We start from the raw sequence: 18,928 nt of genomic DNA, 5'->3' as shown, positions 1-18,928 counted from the left end.
GTAGTATTTAATTAAAAGAAAAAATGTGTATTTATTTATAATGTTTTATTTAAATAATACCAAAGAAATATTGAATGTATAACTAATTTAATTGGTATCAGAAACTCAAACATGGAACTAATATTGGTAGAAGAATGGTCAATTTAGTTGGTAGGTTTGGCCTTAATCAATTTTGGGTTATGGTTCATAATTTACATAAGCAAATCTATCACCAACCACAAACATGGTTTTAATTCCCTGCTTCTCTTTCATGCTGCACCCATTTTTCAAAGACCACCGACAGATTATTTACACCCATAAGATCAGGCAAAGGATCGATCCGAAATGGTTGGGTCGATTTTTTCGATTGTTTAAATATACACAAAAACATATGCAAATAATGTAACGAAAAAAGCATCGATCCAGAAATATCAAGAAAAAGGGCAATCAATGTCTTTTATTCGGATCATCGAGGAAAAAAAGATCCTTCCTATGTGAAGTGACTCAATACGCTTCACAAAGCTTTATAGCTGTGATGGTCTAAAAAATATGCTGGAAGAAACATCTCGACAAATTTATGTTGAATTGTTGCAGCAAAAAAAATCAAAATGTACACGATTTCTAAACGAGGGTTCAGATGTGGTCGCAGATTGCGTTGGTGAACTCTGTGGTGGTTGATTTACCACCAAGATCACCTGTTCTGTACTTCCCTTCTGCGATTGTCTTCAACACAGCATCCTGGATTCTATCAGCTTTGTCGTGGAGATCCAAATGGCGCAACATAGACACCGCACTCAGAAGCAAAGCAGTTGGGTTTGCCAAATTCTACATCAATATAATAACCGAGGATTAATTAATTATCTATGAGGAAGTCTCGAAAATTTTATATTAAATAATTGCCATGTTATATACACATAGCTCCTCGTTGAAGAATGACTTTCAACTGAAGCATAGGAGAGTAATCGAGTACATATTTTGGGAAAAATAGAAATCAAGTTTCACCTATAAACGTCTCGATTAGGGTTAGTGGCACATATAATAACATAAGCGACTCAGATGCACAAATATAAGCAGTATCGAAAACTTAACTAACCTTTCCAGCAATATCAGGTGCAGAACCATGTACAGCCTCAGCAAGAGCAATACCTCCCTCACCAATATTAACGCTAAAAAGGAGCAATATAAATGAAATTAGTTAAGATGAGCATCCTTCGAAAGAAGAGACAAACAAAATGTATTTTCTCGGAAAAAGAGAGCGAAACAGAATGTACCTTGGAGTTAATCCTAAGCCACCAATCAAACCAGCACAAAGATCACTTATAATGTCGCCATAAAGATTAGGCATCACGAGAACATCGAATAGGGCTGGATTTTTCACGAGCTGCACATGGAAAAAAGGGAACATTTTACTTGCATCATATACTAATTTGCCTTTTTCTCCGTATGGATAGAACTTATAACAAATAGTTGACGCAATTGCAATAATGGCCGTATTCATGAAAATAAGCTTCACAGTCACATTCACAAGATATTTGCTTGCACAAACGTAAAAATATATTCATAAAGAAGAATCAATACCATCATACAACAGTTGTCAATCACAACTTCTTCATATACTATCTCCGGGTACTTCTCTGCAACCTCTCGACAACACTGCAGCATAAAGCAGAAATTAAGCAGTCGAAAAGGCTAAAGTAAATATTAATTCTCGAGCATATGTGTAAATGCAGACCTTAAGGAAAAGACCATCAGTTTTCTGCATGATATTGGCTTTATGTATTGCGGATACTCTTTGTCGGCCATGGGCCTTGGCATAGTGAAAAGCATACTCAGCAACTCTCAAACTTGCTGAACGTGTGATAATCTTCAGACTTTCAACAACACCTCTAACCACCTAGATTGAAACAAAAAGGGGTTCGTTCGATCAAATAGACAACATGTGAGTCGTTTTTAAGAAATGTATGTGCCATGTGAAAACTTACCTGATGCTCAAGTCCACTGTATTCTCCTTCTGTATTCTCACGGATAGTAATGAGATCAACATCATCATATTTAGTCTTGTATCCAGGTAAACTGTAGCAAGGTCTAACATTGGCGTATAGATTGAGCTCCTTCCTCAAGGTGAGGTTAAGAGAGCGATGACCTTTTCCAATTGGTGTGGCCATAGGCCCTTTCAGACCAACTTTGTTTTGTCTCACAGATTCGAGACTTTCCCATGTTAAGAAACTCTGGGTTCTAGGATCTATCTCTGTCCCCACAAAGTGTTCTTCCCATTCAATTGGCACATCAGCAACTCTAAATACCTGCTTGTTCACCAAATATTACATTTTCATTTTAAATAAGAGTTTGGTAAAAAAGCTTCATTTATTATGAAAATTTCATCACACAAAAGAGATACTAACTGAACGACATGCAATACAAAGCCAACAAAAACTAGCTTAGCTGGTATATTCCAATAATGACAAACATGATGACTTATCATTTATTGCTCTACATAGGATGTTAGTGAAGAAATTAACCTTCCTAAAGATAAGACGACATAATCTTATCAGTAGAGTAACTATCTATATGTAATTTGGCACATAAAATCTCAATTCTGGAACCTACAAAGCACGCATCTTGATCAACATGGTTTTAACTTTTGAGGGAGACTAACTCACTGATCATTTCTACTGTCATTTCTTAAATATTACTGCAAAAGACACTAAATTCAAGGAGACCGAGACCGATAAACATTTCAGCTAGTTGAATACGATCCTTTCACCTGACGGATACTCTGTTTTGAGAATTTCATATACCATAATCAGATGGCGCAGTGTGGTGTACCAAAGCAGAAGCTAACACATTAAGAACATAATTGTGTTGAGATGTATACCAATATTGGGGTAACCAAGAGGAACCATTGGTAGCACTCAGAACAAACCTTTTAGGAAATAAGAAATTTGATGGCGCCAAATCCAGTAACGATTGATAGTACTATCATTTTATTTTCCTCTCAATTTTACAACTACTTCAGAAATATTTAACTTTGTTATCCTTCATCGTAACACAGCAAAGCTACCCACACAAAAAAATGAGCAAATTGACGCGCAACGCACATACTATTGCATCAATAAAAGCAACAAAAATTCACTCACGTACAGATCATCAAATTCTAGCACGCGAGACTGAAATATCGCAATTCTAAAAAAAAAAAAAAAAAGTGGAATCAAAACAAATAAACACAGATAAATATTGATCGGGCGTGGTTGCTCAGACCTGTTTGACCGATTCGGCGATCTCAGGTCCGATGCCGTCGCCAGGGAAGAGAGTGGCGCGGATCAAATTGGATTCGGACGCCGCCGAAGAAAAGCTCCGATCTAAGAAACTAGGGTTTGCAGATGAGAAAATTCCACTGGCTCGGCCCCGAGCGAGTCGTCTTACGATTTGTGACGCCATTCGCAACTGTGAGTTCTGGATACGAGCTTCTTCAAACCTCGATTGTTTATAATCTTCAAATCAACAAAAATTTGATTGAATTATTGTTTATTTATGAAAGAACAAAGAACTGTCCTTTGAACAAATTGAGAGGTCAAAAGTCAGCAGCCATTGCTTTCCTTTATTGTGAGGTATCACAAAATAATTTCCATATATTTTAATTAATATTTAATAATAAACACTTTTGATTAAGTTTTTAAATATTTAGGGCAAAAAAATATGCTAATGCAGTCGTTTTTTTAAAAAAAATGTATAACCTATTTTGTAAATTCAATTATTATTGAATGCAAGTAAATTTAGGTTTACTAATTTATAAAAATATCAAAATTTAAATTTAATATCGCTGTCGAAATGAGTGTAAGGAAAGGGCTCTTGCGTCAAGTAGACAAAGTGGGTCTTGGGCCTATTTTTTGTATCAAAACCAACCACTTTTTTTATTCATGCCCAACATCTACATGTCTCCTAAAGTGGACAATTATTGAAGTTTTATAATATTTTTTTTTATATAATTAAAGCCCAGTTTCCACAACCATTAGACACGACCGAAGCGTTTATCGGAATAATCAACTCGTTTGATCGATCCGATCGGCCCTACATTGCCTGGTTCACGTGGTCCAGGCGAATCTTGCGCGGAGAAGTACATTAAATGTTCATCGATGTTACAATAAATCAAAATATATTAAAATCGAGAGGTTAAACAGATTTCATTTTTTTTAGGCGAAACACGAGAACTTTCCAGGAGTCTACTCTATCACCAATAGCGAGTCCAGGAATTTAATACATATAGACTTAAATTTTAGGGGTTCAGGAGAGTTGCCCTTAAAAAAAATTTGACGTTTTCTTTTCTTTTTTCATAATTTAAGTTTGTAGTGGACTAATTAATTAATAAAATTAAGTGGACTAAATAATAATATTTGTAGAACACGACGAAATTAGTAATTGAAGGGGTTGACTCTTGAGTCCATCCTAGCTATGGGCCGGACTCGGCCCGGTCTATAACCCACTCCTAGTATACTTTTTGTCGCATGGGATTTTCGAAAAGTCAACGAATTTGTAAAATCGAAAAAATAATTAAATACCCAGTCATTATTCACTAACTCCAGTATTAAAATAATTCAATACATTATTATTCACTAATACAAATGTTTATGACATTTGAACATTACTCAAAAGCTTTTACATACATATAGCTGCAAACCTCACGTCTCCAGATTCTTTTACACAATTCACCTTACATAATAAATTTAAAAATAAAAATTAAAAATTACATTCACATACCATAAAAACAAACCAAAAAAAGGACAGTATATAATCTAATACATAAAATTAAAATATTTCCCGAAATAAAAATTAAAAATTAAAAATAATACAGCTAGCAAATCGGAAGAGGAGCTCCGTTCCAGCCTTCAAGGCATTCCAACAATGGATCAACGATCATCCCCTTGCTCAACGCCGTGAAAACCTTATCACACTCCTCTCCGGGAGAAGTCAGCTTCTCTCCGGTCAGAAACTCCGTCCCCAATTCCTCCCTCATGAATTTGTACAGCGGGTAAGATCTGCACTCCTTGATCCTGTTCCCCACCGCCGCATTCCCGTTCTCGACGGCGGATCTGGCGCTCTCGACCTCCTTCGGCAACACCGCCTTCAATTCCTCCTCGAAAGCCTCGATTTTCTGGAAAATCGAAGTCGCCGCATTCTTCTCGTTGTCGCCGTTCTTCAGCGCGTGGTCGACGAGAACCTCCCTGAGCTTCTGCATCAGCGGGTAGGTCCCGCTGCAGGGGTCGTCGATGTAGGCGAAAACGTACTCACGGTCAACCACACGGAGCAGATCCTTCTCGCAGAATCTGGACGGATGGAGCTCGCCGTTAACCCCCATCGTTAGGGTTTTCTTCGCCGCCTGGCTGACGGTGTTCTTCACGGCGAGCCTCAGATTCTCCTCCAGATGCCTCAGATCTATCGCCTGGCAAAGCGCGATTAGGTATGTTGACGACATTAGCTTCAGTATATCCAGAGCTTCAACCGTCTTCCTCGATGAAATCAAACCTAGAGAATTCACATCCTGATTGTGCTGCTCCGCGCTCTGCACGTGATTAGTCACCGGATTCGCCAGAAATTGGAGCTCCGAGCAGTACGACGCCATCGCGATTTCGGATCCTTTGAATCCGTAGTCCAAACTAGGGTTCCGGCCGCCGGATAGATTCGACGGTAGACCGTTGTTGTAGAAATCATTCACCAATTCGGAGAATTGAGCAAACATTAGCTTCCCAATTGAAGCAATTGCTAACCTAGAATTATCCATGGAAACCCCAATCGGAGTACCTTGGAAATTCCCGCCGTGGATCGCCTTGTTCCTCGATACATCGATCAGCGGATTGTCGTTAACGGAGTTAATCTCCCTCTCGATCATCTTCGTCGCCGTTCGAATAACCTCGATCTGTGGGCCTAGCCATTGCGGGGAAGTTCGAAGAGCGTAACGATCCTGCTTCGGCTTCTGCAGAGGATCTGTTTCGTGTAGCTTCTGAGCAGCTTTCACATAAGCACTTCCATCGAGAATGTGCTCCATTATTGCAGCAGCTTCAATCTGTCCAGGGTGGTGCTTCAGTTTATGAGTCAAGTGGTCGGTGAATTCCGGTTTCCCGTTCATCACTTCAGCGAAAATGGCCGACATAACTTCCGACAATAGAGAAAGTACATTAGCTTCGTACAGAGCAATCGAAGCCAATCCGGAACCGACAGCTGTTCCATTGACCAATGCAAGCCCTTCTTTCGGCTGCAACTCAAAGAATCCATCAACTCCGGCGAGTTTGAATGCTTCCACGGCGGTGAGGGTTTCTCCGGTGGGGCCCACGGCCTTGGAGTTGGGGCGGCCGGTTAAGAGTCCGGCGATGTAGGACAAGGGGACTAGATCACCGGAGGCGGTGATTGTGCCGCGGAGGGGCAAGCATGGGGTGACGTTGTTGTTGAGGAATTTGGTTATGGCTTCCAAGATTTCGAACCGGATGCCGGAGTATCCTTGGAGGAGGGTGTTGATTCTAACGAGCATAGCAGCTCTTGTTGCAGAGTGCGGGAGTGTGTGGTTTGATTCCGTTCCGTTACCGAATATTCCGGCGTTCAGAAACCTATATATATTGCACATGAATCGCGTCAAGATTGAAATAATTACAGAAATACCACAGATTAATTAAAGCAAGCATTAGGATAAAATAATAATTAAGCAAAATGATAATAAATATTGCTACGTAATTATGAGAAGGATAAAATAATAATAAAGACAAATTAAAGTTAGAGAAGAAGTAGGTTTACCTAATGAGCTCCTTTTGAAGAGCACCGCCTTGCTTAGTCCGGCGGTGTGACGTGGCACCGAAACCGGTGGTTACGCCGTAGCTGTCAGTTCCTTTGTTCATGCTGTCCATAACCCAGTCGCTGCTGGCCTTGACGCCGGCCCTGGCCGACTCGTTCAGCTCCACCGCCACGGCATTATCCCTGGCGGCGATGGCGGCGACTTGAGATATAGTCAGCGTCTCTCCGCCGAGCTTGACCACCGGCTTCCTGAACTCCGCCACCATGCGCTTGACCTCGTCGAGGTGGCTACCCTTGAGTGACTCCGCCGCCATCCCCCAGTTCAATGGATCGTTCTGCTGCACGCAGAACCCGTTTCCGGCGGCGTGGTGCCCGTTTTCGGCTGCCACAACTGCAGGTGCCATTAGATTGTATATAAGCGGTGATCGGAGAAATAAATAACACTGGTGGAAAAAAATGTGATCGGCGGATGAAAAAAATGTATTCTTTTTTCTGAGTTTCTCTTTGTTAGTGTATGTGTGTGGTGAGTGTGTGTTTAAGAAAGAGCGTTTCTTGAAATGTAGGTTAGATGTATGGCTTTAAATAGAGGGGAGCGGTGTATACGTGAATAAATATAAATAAAATATATTATAAAAAAATAAAACATTTTTGGTAGGTGGGTTTGGGAGTTGGATGAGTGGAGGAAAGGAGGAGGGCGAGTCATCCCTCTAAAGAGGGTTGGTTGAGGATTGATCTGGACCGTTGGTTCGGGTCTATACCGATGGCTGTGATTTGTAGAAGTAGGTGTGAACTGACTGGAACATGGGCTTTTATTTTTTTTATTTTTTATTTTTCCTCTGATTTTTGCGTGGGGTTGGTGGGAATGGGATTGGTAAAGAAATACATTGAGATTTTTTAATTTTATATAAATATATAGATTGGTAGATGATGGGGTTAAGTTGACATTAATTATTGAAAAAAAGAAGAAAAAATAAATAAATAAAATAAAATAGTGAATAATGGGGTGTAGTTTCTGTGAAGTTTGCTGGCTACAGTCAAACTACGTGTGTTAGTTGAAGAGAAAATGTTGTCTTGAAATAAACAAGTAATTTAAATACATGTGCTTACAGTAATTGTACAGCCTCGCCACAATTAAATTATAGAAAGACATGCATGTAACTAACTAGTTGCAGATCTTAATTAAGGTTCGCTTCCTGCATATGTGCATCTCTGTGCTATTTTTTTTTCCTTTTTTTTTTAACGAATACGAAGCAATATACGTGCGTAAGGTTTAAGTAATCATACGAGAAAGGTAAATCACTCTAGTAAGTAAATTGTTTACGATGTGTTCGACTTAGAAAGTATTAACATGTGAGATTGAACTCGTATTATAAACGCCGTAGTATGCCGTGATTCTTGAAAGCAGGGGTGATTTTATAGTCTATGAGATGATACATCTGGTTTTTTTGAACCGTAATATAAATAATTATCCAGTAAACACAACTACACATTAATATGTTCAATATTTCCCGATATATTTTATCGCGTGTAATATCTACGAAATCGTGATTTATGAAGCAAATTTCATCAATTTTTCGTGGCAATGATTAGTAAAATTACTAAGTTAGCAAAATGGGCTGCTTTGACTACAAAAGTCGCCTTGACTTGACCATCACAACACCACTGGTTTGTTTTCTATTTTTCTTGCTATTTATCTAAATAAATGATAAAATGGCACTGTGAAATGACTTGGGTTTTTTGCCTTTTATAATTATGCACAATAATTTAGCAATTATTTTAATTTGCCCGTCAGAAAAAAGAACAAGAGTTGAATGGTCAAATTAAAAAAACAGAAAAAAGAAAAAAAAAAAACTATTTCGTATTTTATATAACTTGACAATTTATCCCTTTAGCAGGGTTTAATTAACAAGACAATCATTTTTTTTTCTCTAAATAATGCTCTTTTAAAAAATATAAAAATAAAATACTATTTATATTTAATATATTAACTGCATGATTGGTCCTAATAAAAAAATTATAATATTATTATTATTGGCCCATTACTCCACCTATCAAACAGCAGACGCAACACATAAATGCGTTTCTTATTTCTTTCTCCATTTTCATAAAGAGATCCCACTTTAACCACACACCTTGTAAAATACCATTAAAATTAAGTTCCAAAAACACGATTATGACTTGTCATTGTAAAGCATCTCCACGTTTTCTCCTGCCTTCAAAACACGAGTTTTGATTGGTAGGCTTTTTCAACGTTTTATTATATTTTTTAATTCGTCGTATTTGGCGGCTGAATTTTTTTACCGGCCACCACCACCAAACCGGTCATGTGTTTCTATAAATTTTATTTACTTATTAATGACGTCATAATTTATAATCAACATTTTCAAGAATGAGTGTAAATTTAGACCGAATGGCCTGTTTTAATAGGAAAATCGGATGTCATAGAATGATTGACATGTGGATAGTTCAAATAAAAATATAATTATGATTCTAATAATTGATAAAAAAAATAATAAAAAAAAAAAACTCAGCAGAACCAATAACTCATCTAACCGTAATTATAATTATCGTGATTTATTAAGAGTTAAGACTTAAGAGTGTCACATGTCAAAAAACTAGTGGAATCCAATTTATAATAAATATTGGCTGATCCGCTCAGAATTTAATCTTTTTAAGAATATATATGAGAAATAAAATTGTAATACACAAAAATACTTGAAAATATTGATTTTTTCGGCGACATGGTTGCACACGAACAAAATTAGGCTGCAATTTCAACGACAATGTGTTTTCCGAATCATTGGTTTGTTGTATACTATACTCGATCAACTTTAAGAAGTTTTACTGTACAAAATTTACACACATTCACATTCAATCTTGGTACTTCGAGTTGGATTCGAAAGTTAACTCAATTAACTATAAATTTTGAATTTTGAATTTTGGAAAATGCACCATAGAAAATGGTCAAAATCACGTTTTAAGTTGAAACGGTTATTATCGATACTGAAACGACACATTACAGAAATAAAGTGAGAATTATAATTTGTTTTAAAATTATAACCACCTCATATATTGGTTGTCTAAACTCTAAAGCTAGTTTGTCATGTGATCATGACATTTACAAGAATTCCCAAATTTAAGAAATAATAATTGAATTAATAAATTGTGTCACACTTATAAATAATATACATTCCATTCTCGAATTTATTGTCCTTGGGGAGTGAGGCCCACTGGGCCTATTTGAGAAGTCCATAATTTAAGGCTATCACCTAACCTAAGTTTAATAAAGCCCATTAAAATCAGATTTTATTTTGTGAGGTTTAGTTCATGGCCAACAATCACACTACCATACAACCTACCATTCTTTCTTTATGGTTTTTTTTTTGTTGGTTCAAAAATAAAATAGTCAATTACATCATATTCAATACACCACATTTATGACAATCAATTTGTGTCACACAATTGCACAGGATCAAAATTCACCACGTGACTCCAAATTTTTTTGTAAAGAAAAAAATAATAATAATAATTCCAACTAAATTAAATATATATCTTCTGAAATATTTCTATTATTATTATTTTTTATTTCTAGTATGGTTTACATCGTTCGTGTGCCCTGATCCCCTGACAGTCGAAGGGACGTGCATTAAATGTTGTCGCACGGCCAGATAACCATCTCGCCTAGTGTTACAGGGGTTAATTTATCACAGAAATTTTCCCTTGTACGGCCTGATTTGCCCACCAAACCAGTCAGCCTTCCTCACGATTTTCTTCGCACAAACACGCACAAACACAAGTCTTTTCAGCCACGTAACGAATACAAGAGTATGCAGCGGAAATCAAACACACAAGCACGTTTACGGGCAATGCCCAACCTTTATATTAATTCCCACAACGAATACAAAGGAGACTAAGGTGCACACACAAAATCCTCACTCAGAATTGCCCAACAATTGCAATCTGAACTCTCATATGCTAGATGATGCTAGATACCTCGGATTTGTGCACTCATAGCCAAATAAATACAAGGAAAATGTAGTTTTCACACAAAACTACCTAAGGACACATGGCAGCATACAAACATGACACTTGGCTAACTATTACAAGTAATAAGGGGCAGTTTTCTTGCATTTCCAGGCCTCAACCGCTCCATAACTGCCCTCAAATCCGCCCCTAAGGCTGATTTTCGAAGCCCAAGTTGACCGGGCGCGCCCGTGCGCGCCGAACGGCCCAAACAGCCCGGCCGGTTGCTAGGCAGCCCATCTGCCTTGCCTTTTCCGCACGTCTGCTCGCCTTTACCGATTACTTGCCAGTTCTTTGCCCACACGGTCATCGGCACGCCCGCTCATCGGGCTGCCTTGCTTGCCTTGCCAATTTTGCCCACACTTGTCAAGTCGTGGTCGATTTCCCTCGAACGTTCGTTTGCCCAAGTTATCGGCCGCATGCCGATTACTGCCCACGCTTGTCCGCCTTTGCTGCCGAGCAACGCCCGTGCCAGCCACAAGTACTTTCGATCACCGTTCCCACTTGATCAAGCCGATCCTTGATTTTCTCGGTCAAACACCCCAAATGCTTGCCCGATGCTCGACCACTCATTGGCCGATTGTGTGGCTGCCTTGTGCCAATCCCCACTTGGCACCATTTATCGGTCATGACTCGGCCACACTCGAGTCATTACCGATATCACCGATTAAGGGGGTAACACCTAGTTACTATCGATTGCCTTCTCACTACGGAGCCCCCGCACTAGTTGATGCGTCCGCGGGCCTGCTCGCGAGAGCCTTAATATTGGATTCTTGATGACTATCGTTGTGAGCTCGTCTTTTTTACGGGCCTTTAATTGGCCAAATATGTTTAATGGGCCAATTGAATCGAATTCTTGTACGGATGAGGCCTAATCAAGCCCATTAAAGTAATATAAGGCTCTAACGGAGAGTGAGAACTAAGCTAGAAGTGGGCCGGGCTTTACGTAATTTAATTTGTCGTAACGACACCGTTTCCGTCTGAACGTTATGATAAGGTACTCAGTTTGAATATTGTATAAAGTTTTTACAACACAGAGTTGAATACACTATTACATGTAGTTATTATTCAGCAACGACTTAGTCCCCATAATCGAATACACAAAACGGTCGTATTATAAATATATTTATATTTTTCACAATATATTGCTTCACATTGACTTAAAAAAAATTAATTAATTTAATATGTTTAAGTGTGAGTTGGAGTGACGTGATACCAATTTGCAAGTTATTTATCTAAATTTTATAAACAAAATCAAACCTTAGTAGAATATTCTAACCAAGTACAACTGCCAAGGGGGGCATAACAGTCATTTTCCCATATTTTCTTTGCCACGTGTTGAGCTCTATTAGACTATTACGATATAGTAAATCGAACTTTTTAATTTCATTATATTTGTCTGCATCAAACTTCCATTTGTTGCATTCAATGCTTGCATATAGACCATCGCCACTAATAGTAGTAATCCAGCTGGCACCGAATATTTCTTTCGCATTTACGTACAAATCACAATTCCATAATTAAATTACTTAATTTTTTATTTCTTAAAAAAAGGTCATTTTTCATGCTGTCCCAGTTCTTGATTAGACATTGTCTTAATTCTTACAACGTGGCACATGATTTTCTTAATTACCAATTTAACAACACTGAAACTCCATTTGATCCTTCTTTTTGGGTTATCAAAATAAATTTTTAAAAAATAAAAAATGTTTGTCGACAGTTTATTTGGAATTATAGGATTTGGGATCGGAATTCCAATAGGCCTTCTTTTAGGGTTCTTCATCTTCATTTACTTTCAGCCCAGAGATGTTTACAAGGTATGTTTTCATATATATATATATATATATATATATATATATATATATATATATATATATATATATATATATATATATTGTATGGTTTGCTTGTTGTCCAATAGGATTGCAGATTATCTAATCATATTGTAGTGTATGGTGTATTAAACTTTGATCAGGACCATGTTACTAAGTCAGTTGACGAGTTCGATTCGACCTCGCTAATTGATCTCGTCTTTCAGTTACCATTATGGATTATGAGCCCCGATTACGAAAGAGTGAGCAATTTTCAAAAAATAAAATATTAGTCGAACTAATTTTCGATTTTTTGGGATTAGCAACATAGTTTACTTTTATGTATATATTTTGCAGGTTGATTGGGTAAACAGAATTATTCATGATATGTGGCCTTACCTAGATAAGGTAATAAAACTTTGTTCGAAATTTATTTCGTTTACGTGTTTTTCTCGAAATTACAAAATTCGATCGATCCTCTATAGGCGGTACGTGGGATTATCAAAAGCTCAGCAGAAGCTACTTTTGCCGAGTACATCGGCCAATATTGTATAAAATCTATCTGTTTCGAACGCCTTACTCTTGGAAATATTCCTCCCAAAATTCACGGTAATTATTATTTATTATTATTATTATTATTATTATTAAGAAGCAAGAAACTGCGTTTGACGTAACGAATTTCGAAGATTATTGATTCTTTCTACCTTTTAACGAAGGTCTTAAGGCACAAGAATCTAAAGAGAATGAACTAGTTCTTGATCTTGCACTTAGATGGGCCGGAAATTCCGATATTGCCTTGGTAATAAAGTTGTTCTCTCTACAATTTCAAGTCGAGGTTAGAATAAAATTCATCCTTAATTTTTCGAAATGCATATAAAATTTATTTTTCCGATGTTTTCGAGATATTCACATGAATTTGTTCAAGGGCAGTTGGTAGACTTTCAGATATCATCAGCAACAAGGGTAGTTTTGAAACCTTTTGTACCGACATTCCCCTGTTTCTCCGGCATTGCAGTTTCGTTGATGGAGAAGGTAAACGATTTTTTTATATTTTTTTTAATATTTCTTTTAATTGCAGAATTATTTATTTATACTCGGTCTTGATATAATCGTTGCAAGATTGCAGCCGAAGATAGACTTTGGACTGAGAATCATGGGAGGAGATGTTATGTCTATACCTGTTTTTTACCAGTTTGTCCAGGTATGAACAACGAACGCGGCATGTAATAAAACGAGACCAGTTTTATCCGTTAAATGTTAACAAAAAACGCTCGATCGAAAAACGATAATTAAGTAAAATATTTGGCTTTCGATTTCGTGCAGGAAATTGTAGCAAGACAAGTTGCTAAGCTTTATCTCTGGCCCCAAACGTACGATATAGACATCCTAGAGGATTCAATGTAAGTTCAAAAAGTTCTTTTTTTTCTCGAAAATCTTGAAATATTGTTCGAATAATAAAATTTATTTTTAATATTCGATTGGCAGAGTAGCCACAAAGAAGCCTGTAGGAATACTACATGTTAAGGTTGTAAGAGCACGCAAACTCTTAAACATGGATTTTCTGACAACATCCGATCCTTACGTAAAGCTCAGCCTCACCGGAGAAAGGCTTTCATCAAAGAAAACTTCTGTAAAAATGAATAATTTAAATCCCGAATGGAACGAGGATTTCAAGATGACTGTGAAAGACCCCGTTTCCCAAATTCTCCAATTGCACCTCTTCGATTGGGAAAAGGTTTCAATTAATTAATTATTTGTTATAAAAAGTCAATCTTTACACATAAAAATTCAATCTTTACACATAAAAATTCAATCTTTACACATCTTAATTGTCAAGAAGTCCTTGTAATTATGACAGGTTGGTGCTCATGATTATTTGGGAATGCAAGTTGTTCCGCTGAATATGCTGACTCCGTACGAAAAGAAAGCGTTGACTCTCGATTTAGTCAACAGCATGGATTCGAACGATCGTCATAACAAGAAACCGAGGGGACAGATTACGGTCGAGACAACCTTTGTTCCCTTTCTAGAAGACAGCAAACAGTTCAGCGGATCGTCCGATTCTACAGGGAACGGAAGTTCTCAAAATGAATCACACAACCACGACAACATATCATTGTGTGGATCGGGTTTACTTCTTGTCACCGTTGTCGAGGCAAAGGATGTCGAGGGGAAATACCAAAACAACCCTTATGCCACAATCCTCTTCGGAGGAGATAGGCGAAAAACTCAGGTGATTACATTTTGTTTAAAATAATCCCACTTGTATATTACATTTAAAATTAATTCAGTTGGATTTATTTTAACTCGTACATTGTATTTGTAGTCGATCAAGAAAACTCGGAACCCTTATTGGAACGAAGAGTTCGAGTTTGTATTAGACGAAGCTCCGGTGAAAGAAGTGATTCATGTTGAAGTTATGAGCAAGAGGAGACGCTTTGGTTTTATGATTAAGGTGCATATTCAAATATACTTTTTATTTTTTATTCTTTCTTGATTTTTTTTTTAATTTTTGTTTAATTTTTGTTTTGTGACATAGGAAACACTGGGGCATGTAGATATAAACCTTGGTGATGTGGTGTGTAATGGGCGTATAAATGAGAAGTACAATCTTGTTAATTCCAGAGATGGAATAATACACTTGGACATAAGATGGAAAGTCATTTGACTCTGTCATTAGTCATTTCACTCTGCCATTAGTCATTACTTTTTTTTTTTTTTTTGTAATTTTTCTTTTTTTTTTTCAAATTTTGCAATACTACAGAATTTTTTATTTGTTTGATCATAATATCATATATATTATGTATTTTTGATACACAAAGCAAATGGTAAAAACTAAAAAGCAAATAAGCTCTCAATTTGATTTTATAGCGAATTTAATTATTAATATATAATCTAAATATTAATCATAAGATATTTAATTCAATTTTAATCATAAAGAAAATGCAAATCAATCTTGCCCTCTTTATAGTAGAAAATTAAAATTAGGGTTTACAATTCCTTAGAATTGAAGAAAGCAAACAAACACGGCCTTAGGCTTATCCACAAAACTCGAGATATTTGTTGTCTCTACATACAAAATATCTATCTTCGTTCCCTTTATTAAACCCTTTCACCAAGCCCTAATTTTCCAAGAAGAGAAAGAAACCCTCAAAACCTTATCCAAACCTACTCTCTCACTCACTCACAGCAAACAGTAGCAAAAAAATGTCTGCTTCACTCCAATTCTTCTCCCTAACCCCTCAAACCCTCCCCGCCCACCACTCTTCCTCCGCCGCCGCCGTCTCCGCCTCCTCCCTTCTAGCTCCGCACTCTCTTAAACCCCTGCCGAAGCTCGTCCTCTCGTTCAATTCCATCGGTAGCTACGCCGCCCACCCCGCTTCGAGATTTGTGCGTAACGTCGCATTTTCTTCTGAGGTAGACGAGGAGGTGGATGAGGACGAAGAAGATGAAGATGAAGATGAGGACTCCGATTTCTCCGGCGCCGACGAGCAGAGTTACTCCGCCGACGTGAAGCTCTTTGTGGGGAATTTGCCTTTCACTGTTGACAGTTCTGCCCTTGCTGGTTTGTTTGAACGAGCTGGAAATGTCGAGATGGTTGAGGTAATCTTTCCTTCTACTTAGATAGTACGATTTTATATTTTTTTTCGCCGCTATTTATTATTTGTGAGATTTTACTAGTCTTGTTGTTAATTTGGAAATTGCAAAAAAAAAAAAAAAAAGATTAAGGATAAGATTTTACAAGATGGGATGATTGTTATGCACTTGTTGTCTGTCTACATTTGCACTTGTGCCTTAACTGTCGTTTTGGTGTGTGTGTGTGTGTGTGTGAGTGGGGTGGGGGTAGAGGTTATGTATGATAAATTGATAATGCACGGACTATATTCATCGGTATTCGTGATTCTTGGACTTGCGCATTGTCTAGTTAAAGTGAGATACGATTCATTCTCGTTCGACTATCGATGTATGTTTGTGTGTGAGGAGGGTTTGTAGTTTTTTAGTGAGAAGCGGTCGTTCTTGAAGTTTTTTATTGAAAAAAAATTGAATCTTGCAGGTTATATACGACAAACAGTCGGGACGAAGTAGGGGTTTTGCTTTCGTGACAATGGCGTCAGTCAAGGAAGCAGAAGCTGCTGTTCAACAGTTCAATGGATACGTAAGTGTCCTTCATTCTCGTAATTGTAAGTAGATAGCGATTCGAAGCGAACCGATACTTATGCAAGTATACTTCTTCAAACGTTTGTGCAGGAGCTTCAGGGCAGACCTTTGAGGGTGAATTCCGGTCCTCCACCTCCCAAAACCGAAAACTCATTCCGAGACAACAATTCATCATTCAGAGACAACAACTCTTCATACAGAGACAACAACTCTTCGTACAGAGACAACAACTCGTCATACAGAGACAACAACTCGTCATACAGAGGAGATAGGTCTTCATCCAGAGGGGATGGTAATTCATTCCGAGGCGGCGATAGGTCTTCATCGCGTGGGGGTGACAGACCTTCGTTCCGAGGGGGTGACGATTCTTCTTCGTACAGAGGGGATAGGTCTTCTTCATTCCGAGGGGGCGACGATTCCTCTTCGTTCAGAGGAAACAGGGATAGGTCAAGTTCTGACAGCAGTAACAGACTCTATGTGGGTAACCTTGCATGGGGAGTCGATAATCTTACCCTCGAAACCCTTTTCGGTGAGCAAGGAAGGGTTCAAGAAGCATCCGTGGTTTACGACAGAGAGAGCGGTCGATCGAGAGGTTTTGGTTTTGTGACTTACGGTTCGTCTAAAGACGTAGACAATGCTATTAGTGCATTGGATGGCCTTGTAAGTATACTTACTGTATATATATATATATATATATATATATATATATATATATATATATATATATACTATGAACCACTCAAGAATATGTTCTTGTTTTGTATATATATAATTATTGAGTGTTTTGAGTCTTGTTGGAATTTGTTTTGTGCAGGATGTGAAAGGCAGAACTATTCGAGTTAGCCGTGCTGAAGCTCGTCCGAAGCGTGAATTTTAAAATGACTTGAACCATTCAAGAATCCTCTAAATTGGTTCAATTTTTGTGGGTATATTCTCTAACTTAAATTGTTCTACATCCTAAACGCCTCAAGTTAGTATTCAACTATCTTGGTTAATTTCGAGTTTTGTTCGTGTAATTACAAGTTTGTTATTTTTCTTCTTTTTTAGTAGCAGAGATAAACAGAGTTGCAGCTACAGCTAATAGGGCCATGTGAGCTCAAGCTTTGAATAACAAATGGAAAGAACTTGCAGTGATATGCAGCTGTGCGTTGATTCGATTTCGGCGGTTGGAGAAAACGGTGGATATTATTATTATTGTCGATTATAATTTGTGTTCTGGATATGTTTATGAGAAGATCAGCTTTTCTAGTCCCACCCGATACATCTTTTTGTAGGATCATAATTTTGGATTTTAATTTTGCTTTTTGTGGTGTGAAATGTTTTTGCATTTTATGAAATGAAAATCGCTGGTTTGCCGTTCTTGCTTCCTACTGAAGAGCGTTTTCGACCTTATATCTTTTGCATTTTATCTGCATTGGTTTGTTTAATTTTGTTTTTATATTGTTAATGTTAAGGTGTTGTCATTTGTTTTTTCACTTGATATAATTCCCGCTGAAGTTAAGAACTGCTCTTATCAGTGATGAATATCTCCTACTGATTATGCTAATCAGCTAAGGTCTCGTTTGGTTGGGGGAGATTAGTCATGATTAATTATAGGGTAAATTTCACTTTACCCCTCGTACTCTGCCTGAGAAACACTTTACCCTCTCGTACTCTCAATTTCATCGATTTACCTCCTTGTACTTGTACAATTTTTCAATATAGCCCTTTCCTTCAATTTTTGTCAATTTTGACTCTGACGTCGTTTGGTCAACTCTGTAAATTACAAAATTGCCACTGCCTATAAGGCGTCGTTTCTCCTCCGTCAATATTGTCATTTCTTTATCTCCCACCACTTCCCCTTCCAATATATCCCCAAATTGAACCCCTAACTTAGTAAAAATCAAGACTCAAAAATTGATCGATTCCACCCAATTCCACCCAGTGCAAAGAAAAAAATATATGAATGTGTGAAACTTTCTCTTTTCTAATCTCGAGAGTCAAAATCAAAAAAATTCAATATTTACGTCAATATTTTGACTCTTGACCAAATGGCGTCAGAGTCAAAATCGAAAAAAGTTGACGAAGAGGGTTGTATTGGGAAATTGTACAAGTACAAGGGGGTAAATCGACGAAATTAAGAGTACGAGGGGGTAAAGTGGTTTTTGGGCAGAGTACGAGGGGGTAAAGTGGAATTTACG

The 18,928-nt window shown here is 37.6% G+C and overlaps 4 protein-coding genes across 7 annotated transcripts; 2 read left to right on the top strand and 2 right to left on the bottom strand.

Moving 5' to 3' along the window:
- Nucleotides 1–410: 410 nt before the first annotated feature.
- LOC105956686 (3-isopropylmalate dehydrogenase, chloroplastic) lies at nucleotides 411–3,763 on the bottom strand. The gene is made up of 7 exons (XM_012980564.2): nucleotides 3,238–3,763; nucleotides 1,962–2,282; nucleotides 1,712–1,873; nucleotides 1,558–1,632; nucleotides 1,251–1,360; nucleotides 1,073–1,145; nucleotides 411–804 (listed from the first exon to the last, which is right to left on the bottom strand). Exons 1-7 carry the CDS (start codon nucleotides 3,415–3,417, stop codon nucleotides 613–615), a joined length of 1,113 nt encoding a protein of 370 aa, XP_012836018.2. The 5' UTR covers nucleotides 3,418–3,763; the 3' UTR covers nucleotides 411–612.
- A 798-nt stretch (nucleotides 3,764–4,561) lies between these two features.
- PAL1 (PHE ammonia lyase 1) lies at nucleotides 4,562–7,387 on the bottom strand. Its single transcript, XM_012980563.2, has 2 exons — nucleotides 6,760–7,387; nucleotides 4,562–6,575 (listed from the first exon to the last, which is right to left on the bottom strand). The coding sequence occupies exons 1-2, from the start codon at nucleotides 7,158–7,160 to the stop codon at nucleotides 4,829–4,831; spliced, it is 2,148 nt and encodes a 715-aa protein (XP_012836017.2). The 5' UTR covers nucleotides 7,161–7,387; the 3' UTR covers nucleotides 4,562–4,828.
- Nucleotides 7,388–12,349: 4,962 nt separating this feature from the next.
- Nucleotides 12,350–15,437, top strand: LOC105956550 (synaptotagmin-3). Of its 2 annotated transcripts, none has more exons than XM_088826980.1 (12): nucleotides 12,350–12,596; nucleotides 12,755–12,853; nucleotides 12,948–12,998; nucleotides 13,076–13,199; nucleotides 13,307–13,425; nucleotides 13,521–13,622; nucleotides 13,717–13,791; nucleotides 13,914–13,990; nucleotides 14,076–14,325; nucleotides 14,449–14,823; nucleotides 14,917–15,045; nucleotides 15,130–15,437. In XM_088826980.1, the coding sequence occupies exons 1-12, from the start codon at nucleotides 12,486–12,488 to the stop codon at nucleotides 15,256–15,258; spliced, it is 1,641 nt and encodes a 546-aa protein (XP_088683106.1). In that variant the 5' UTR covers nucleotides 12,350–12,485; the 3' UTR covers nucleotides 15,259–15,437. The 2 variants fall into 2 exon arrangements, with proteins under 2 accessions (XP_088683106.1, XP_088683107.1); XM_088826981.1 differs by having other exon boundaries at nucleotides 12,455–12,596; nucleotides 12,729–12,853.
- Nucleotides 15,438–15,676: 239 nt separating this feature from the next.
- Nucleotides 15,677–18,107, top strand: LOC105956684 (29 kDa ribonucleoprotein A, chloroplastic-like). Of its 3 annotated transcripts, none has more exons than XM_088826237.1 (5): nucleotides 15,677–16,193; nucleotides 16,645–16,746; nucleotides 16,839–17,408; nucleotides 17,563–17,674; nucleotides 17,796–18,107. In XM_088826237.1, exons 1-4 carry the CDS (start codon nucleotides 15,798–15,800, stop codon nucleotides 17,623–17,625), a joined length of 1,131 nt encoding a protein of 376 aa, XP_088682363.1. In that variant the 5' UTR covers nucleotides 15,677–15,797; the 3' UTR covers nucleotides 17,626–17,674; nucleotides 17,796–18,107. The 3 variants fall into 3 exon arrangements, with proteins under 3 accessions (XP_088682363.1, XP_088682365.1, XP_088682364.1); XM_088826239.1 differs by having other exon boundaries at nucleotides 15,713–16,193; nucleotides 17,802–18,107; XM_088826238.1 differs by having other exon boundaries at nucleotides 15,713–16,193; nucleotides 17,799–18,107.
- Nucleotides 18,108–18,928: the final 821 nt, after the last annotated feature.

Source organism: Erythranthe guttata, chromosome 12 (assembly GCF_056151865.1).
Source record: "Erythranthe guttata isolate IM_541 chromosome 12, IM_541, whole genome shotgun sequence".
NCBI classification, from domain to species: Eukaryota; Viridiplantae; Streptophyta; class Magnoliopsida; order Lamiales; family Phrymaceae; genus Erythranthe; species Erythranthe guttata.
Note: the sequence above shows the minus strand (reverse complement) of the source record. Positions and strands in the feature narration are given on the sequence as shown.

What these genes read in the sequence shown, in the direction of transcription:
- LOC105956686 (XM_012980564.2), bottom strand. Translation starts at nt 3,417, where the DNA reads ATGGCGTCACAAATCGTAAGACGACTCGCTCGGGGCCGAGCCAGTGGA. An exon ending in TCGCCGAATCGGTCAAACAG is followed by an intron (nt 2,283 to 3,237) that starts GTCTGAGCAACC and finishes GTGAACAAGCAG; the next exon opens with GTATTTAGAGTTGCTGATGT. An exon ending in CACCTGATATTGCTGGAAAG is followed by an intron (nt 805 to 1,072) that starts GTTAGTTAAGTT and finishes ATATTGATGTAG; the next exon opens with AATTTGGCAAACCCAACTGC.
- LOC105956684 (XM_088826237.1), top strand. Translation starts at nt 15,798, where the DNA reads ATGTCTGCTTCACTCCAATTCTTCTCCCTAACCCCTCAAACCCTCCCC. An exon ending in GAAATGTCGAGATGGTTGAG is followed by an intron (nt 16,194 to 16,644) that starts GTAATCTTTCCT and finishes TGAATCTTGCAG; the next exon opens with GTTATATACGACAAACAGTC. An exon ending in TTAGTGCATTGGATGGCCTT is followed by an intron (nt 17,409 to 17,562) that starts GTAAGTATACTT and finishes TGTTTTGTGCAG; the next exon opens with GATGTGAAAGGCAGAACTAT.
- PAL1 (XM_012980563.2), bottom strand. Translation starts at nt 7,160, where the DNA reads ATGGCACCTGCAGTTGTGGCAGCCGAAAACGGGCACCACGCCGCCGGA. An exon ending in CTTCAAAAGGAGCTCATTAG is followed by an intron (nt 6,576 to 6,759) that starts GTAAACCTACTT and finishes CAATATATATAG; the next exon opens with GTTTCTGAACGCCGGAATAT.
- LOC105956550 (XM_088826980.1), top strand. Translation starts at nt 12,486, where the DNA reads ATGTTTGTCGACAGTTTATTTGGAATTATAGGATTTGGGATCGGAATT. An exon ending in TTTTTTACCAGTTTGTCCAG is followed by an intron (nt 13,792 to 13,913) that starts GTATGAACAACG and finishes GATTTCGTGCAG; the next exon opens with GAAATTGTAGCAAGACAAGT. An exon ending in GCTTTGGTTTTATGATTAAG is followed by an intron (nt 15,046 to 15,129) that starts GTGCATATTCAA and finishes TTTGTGACATAG; the next exon opens with GAAACACTGGGGCATGTAGA.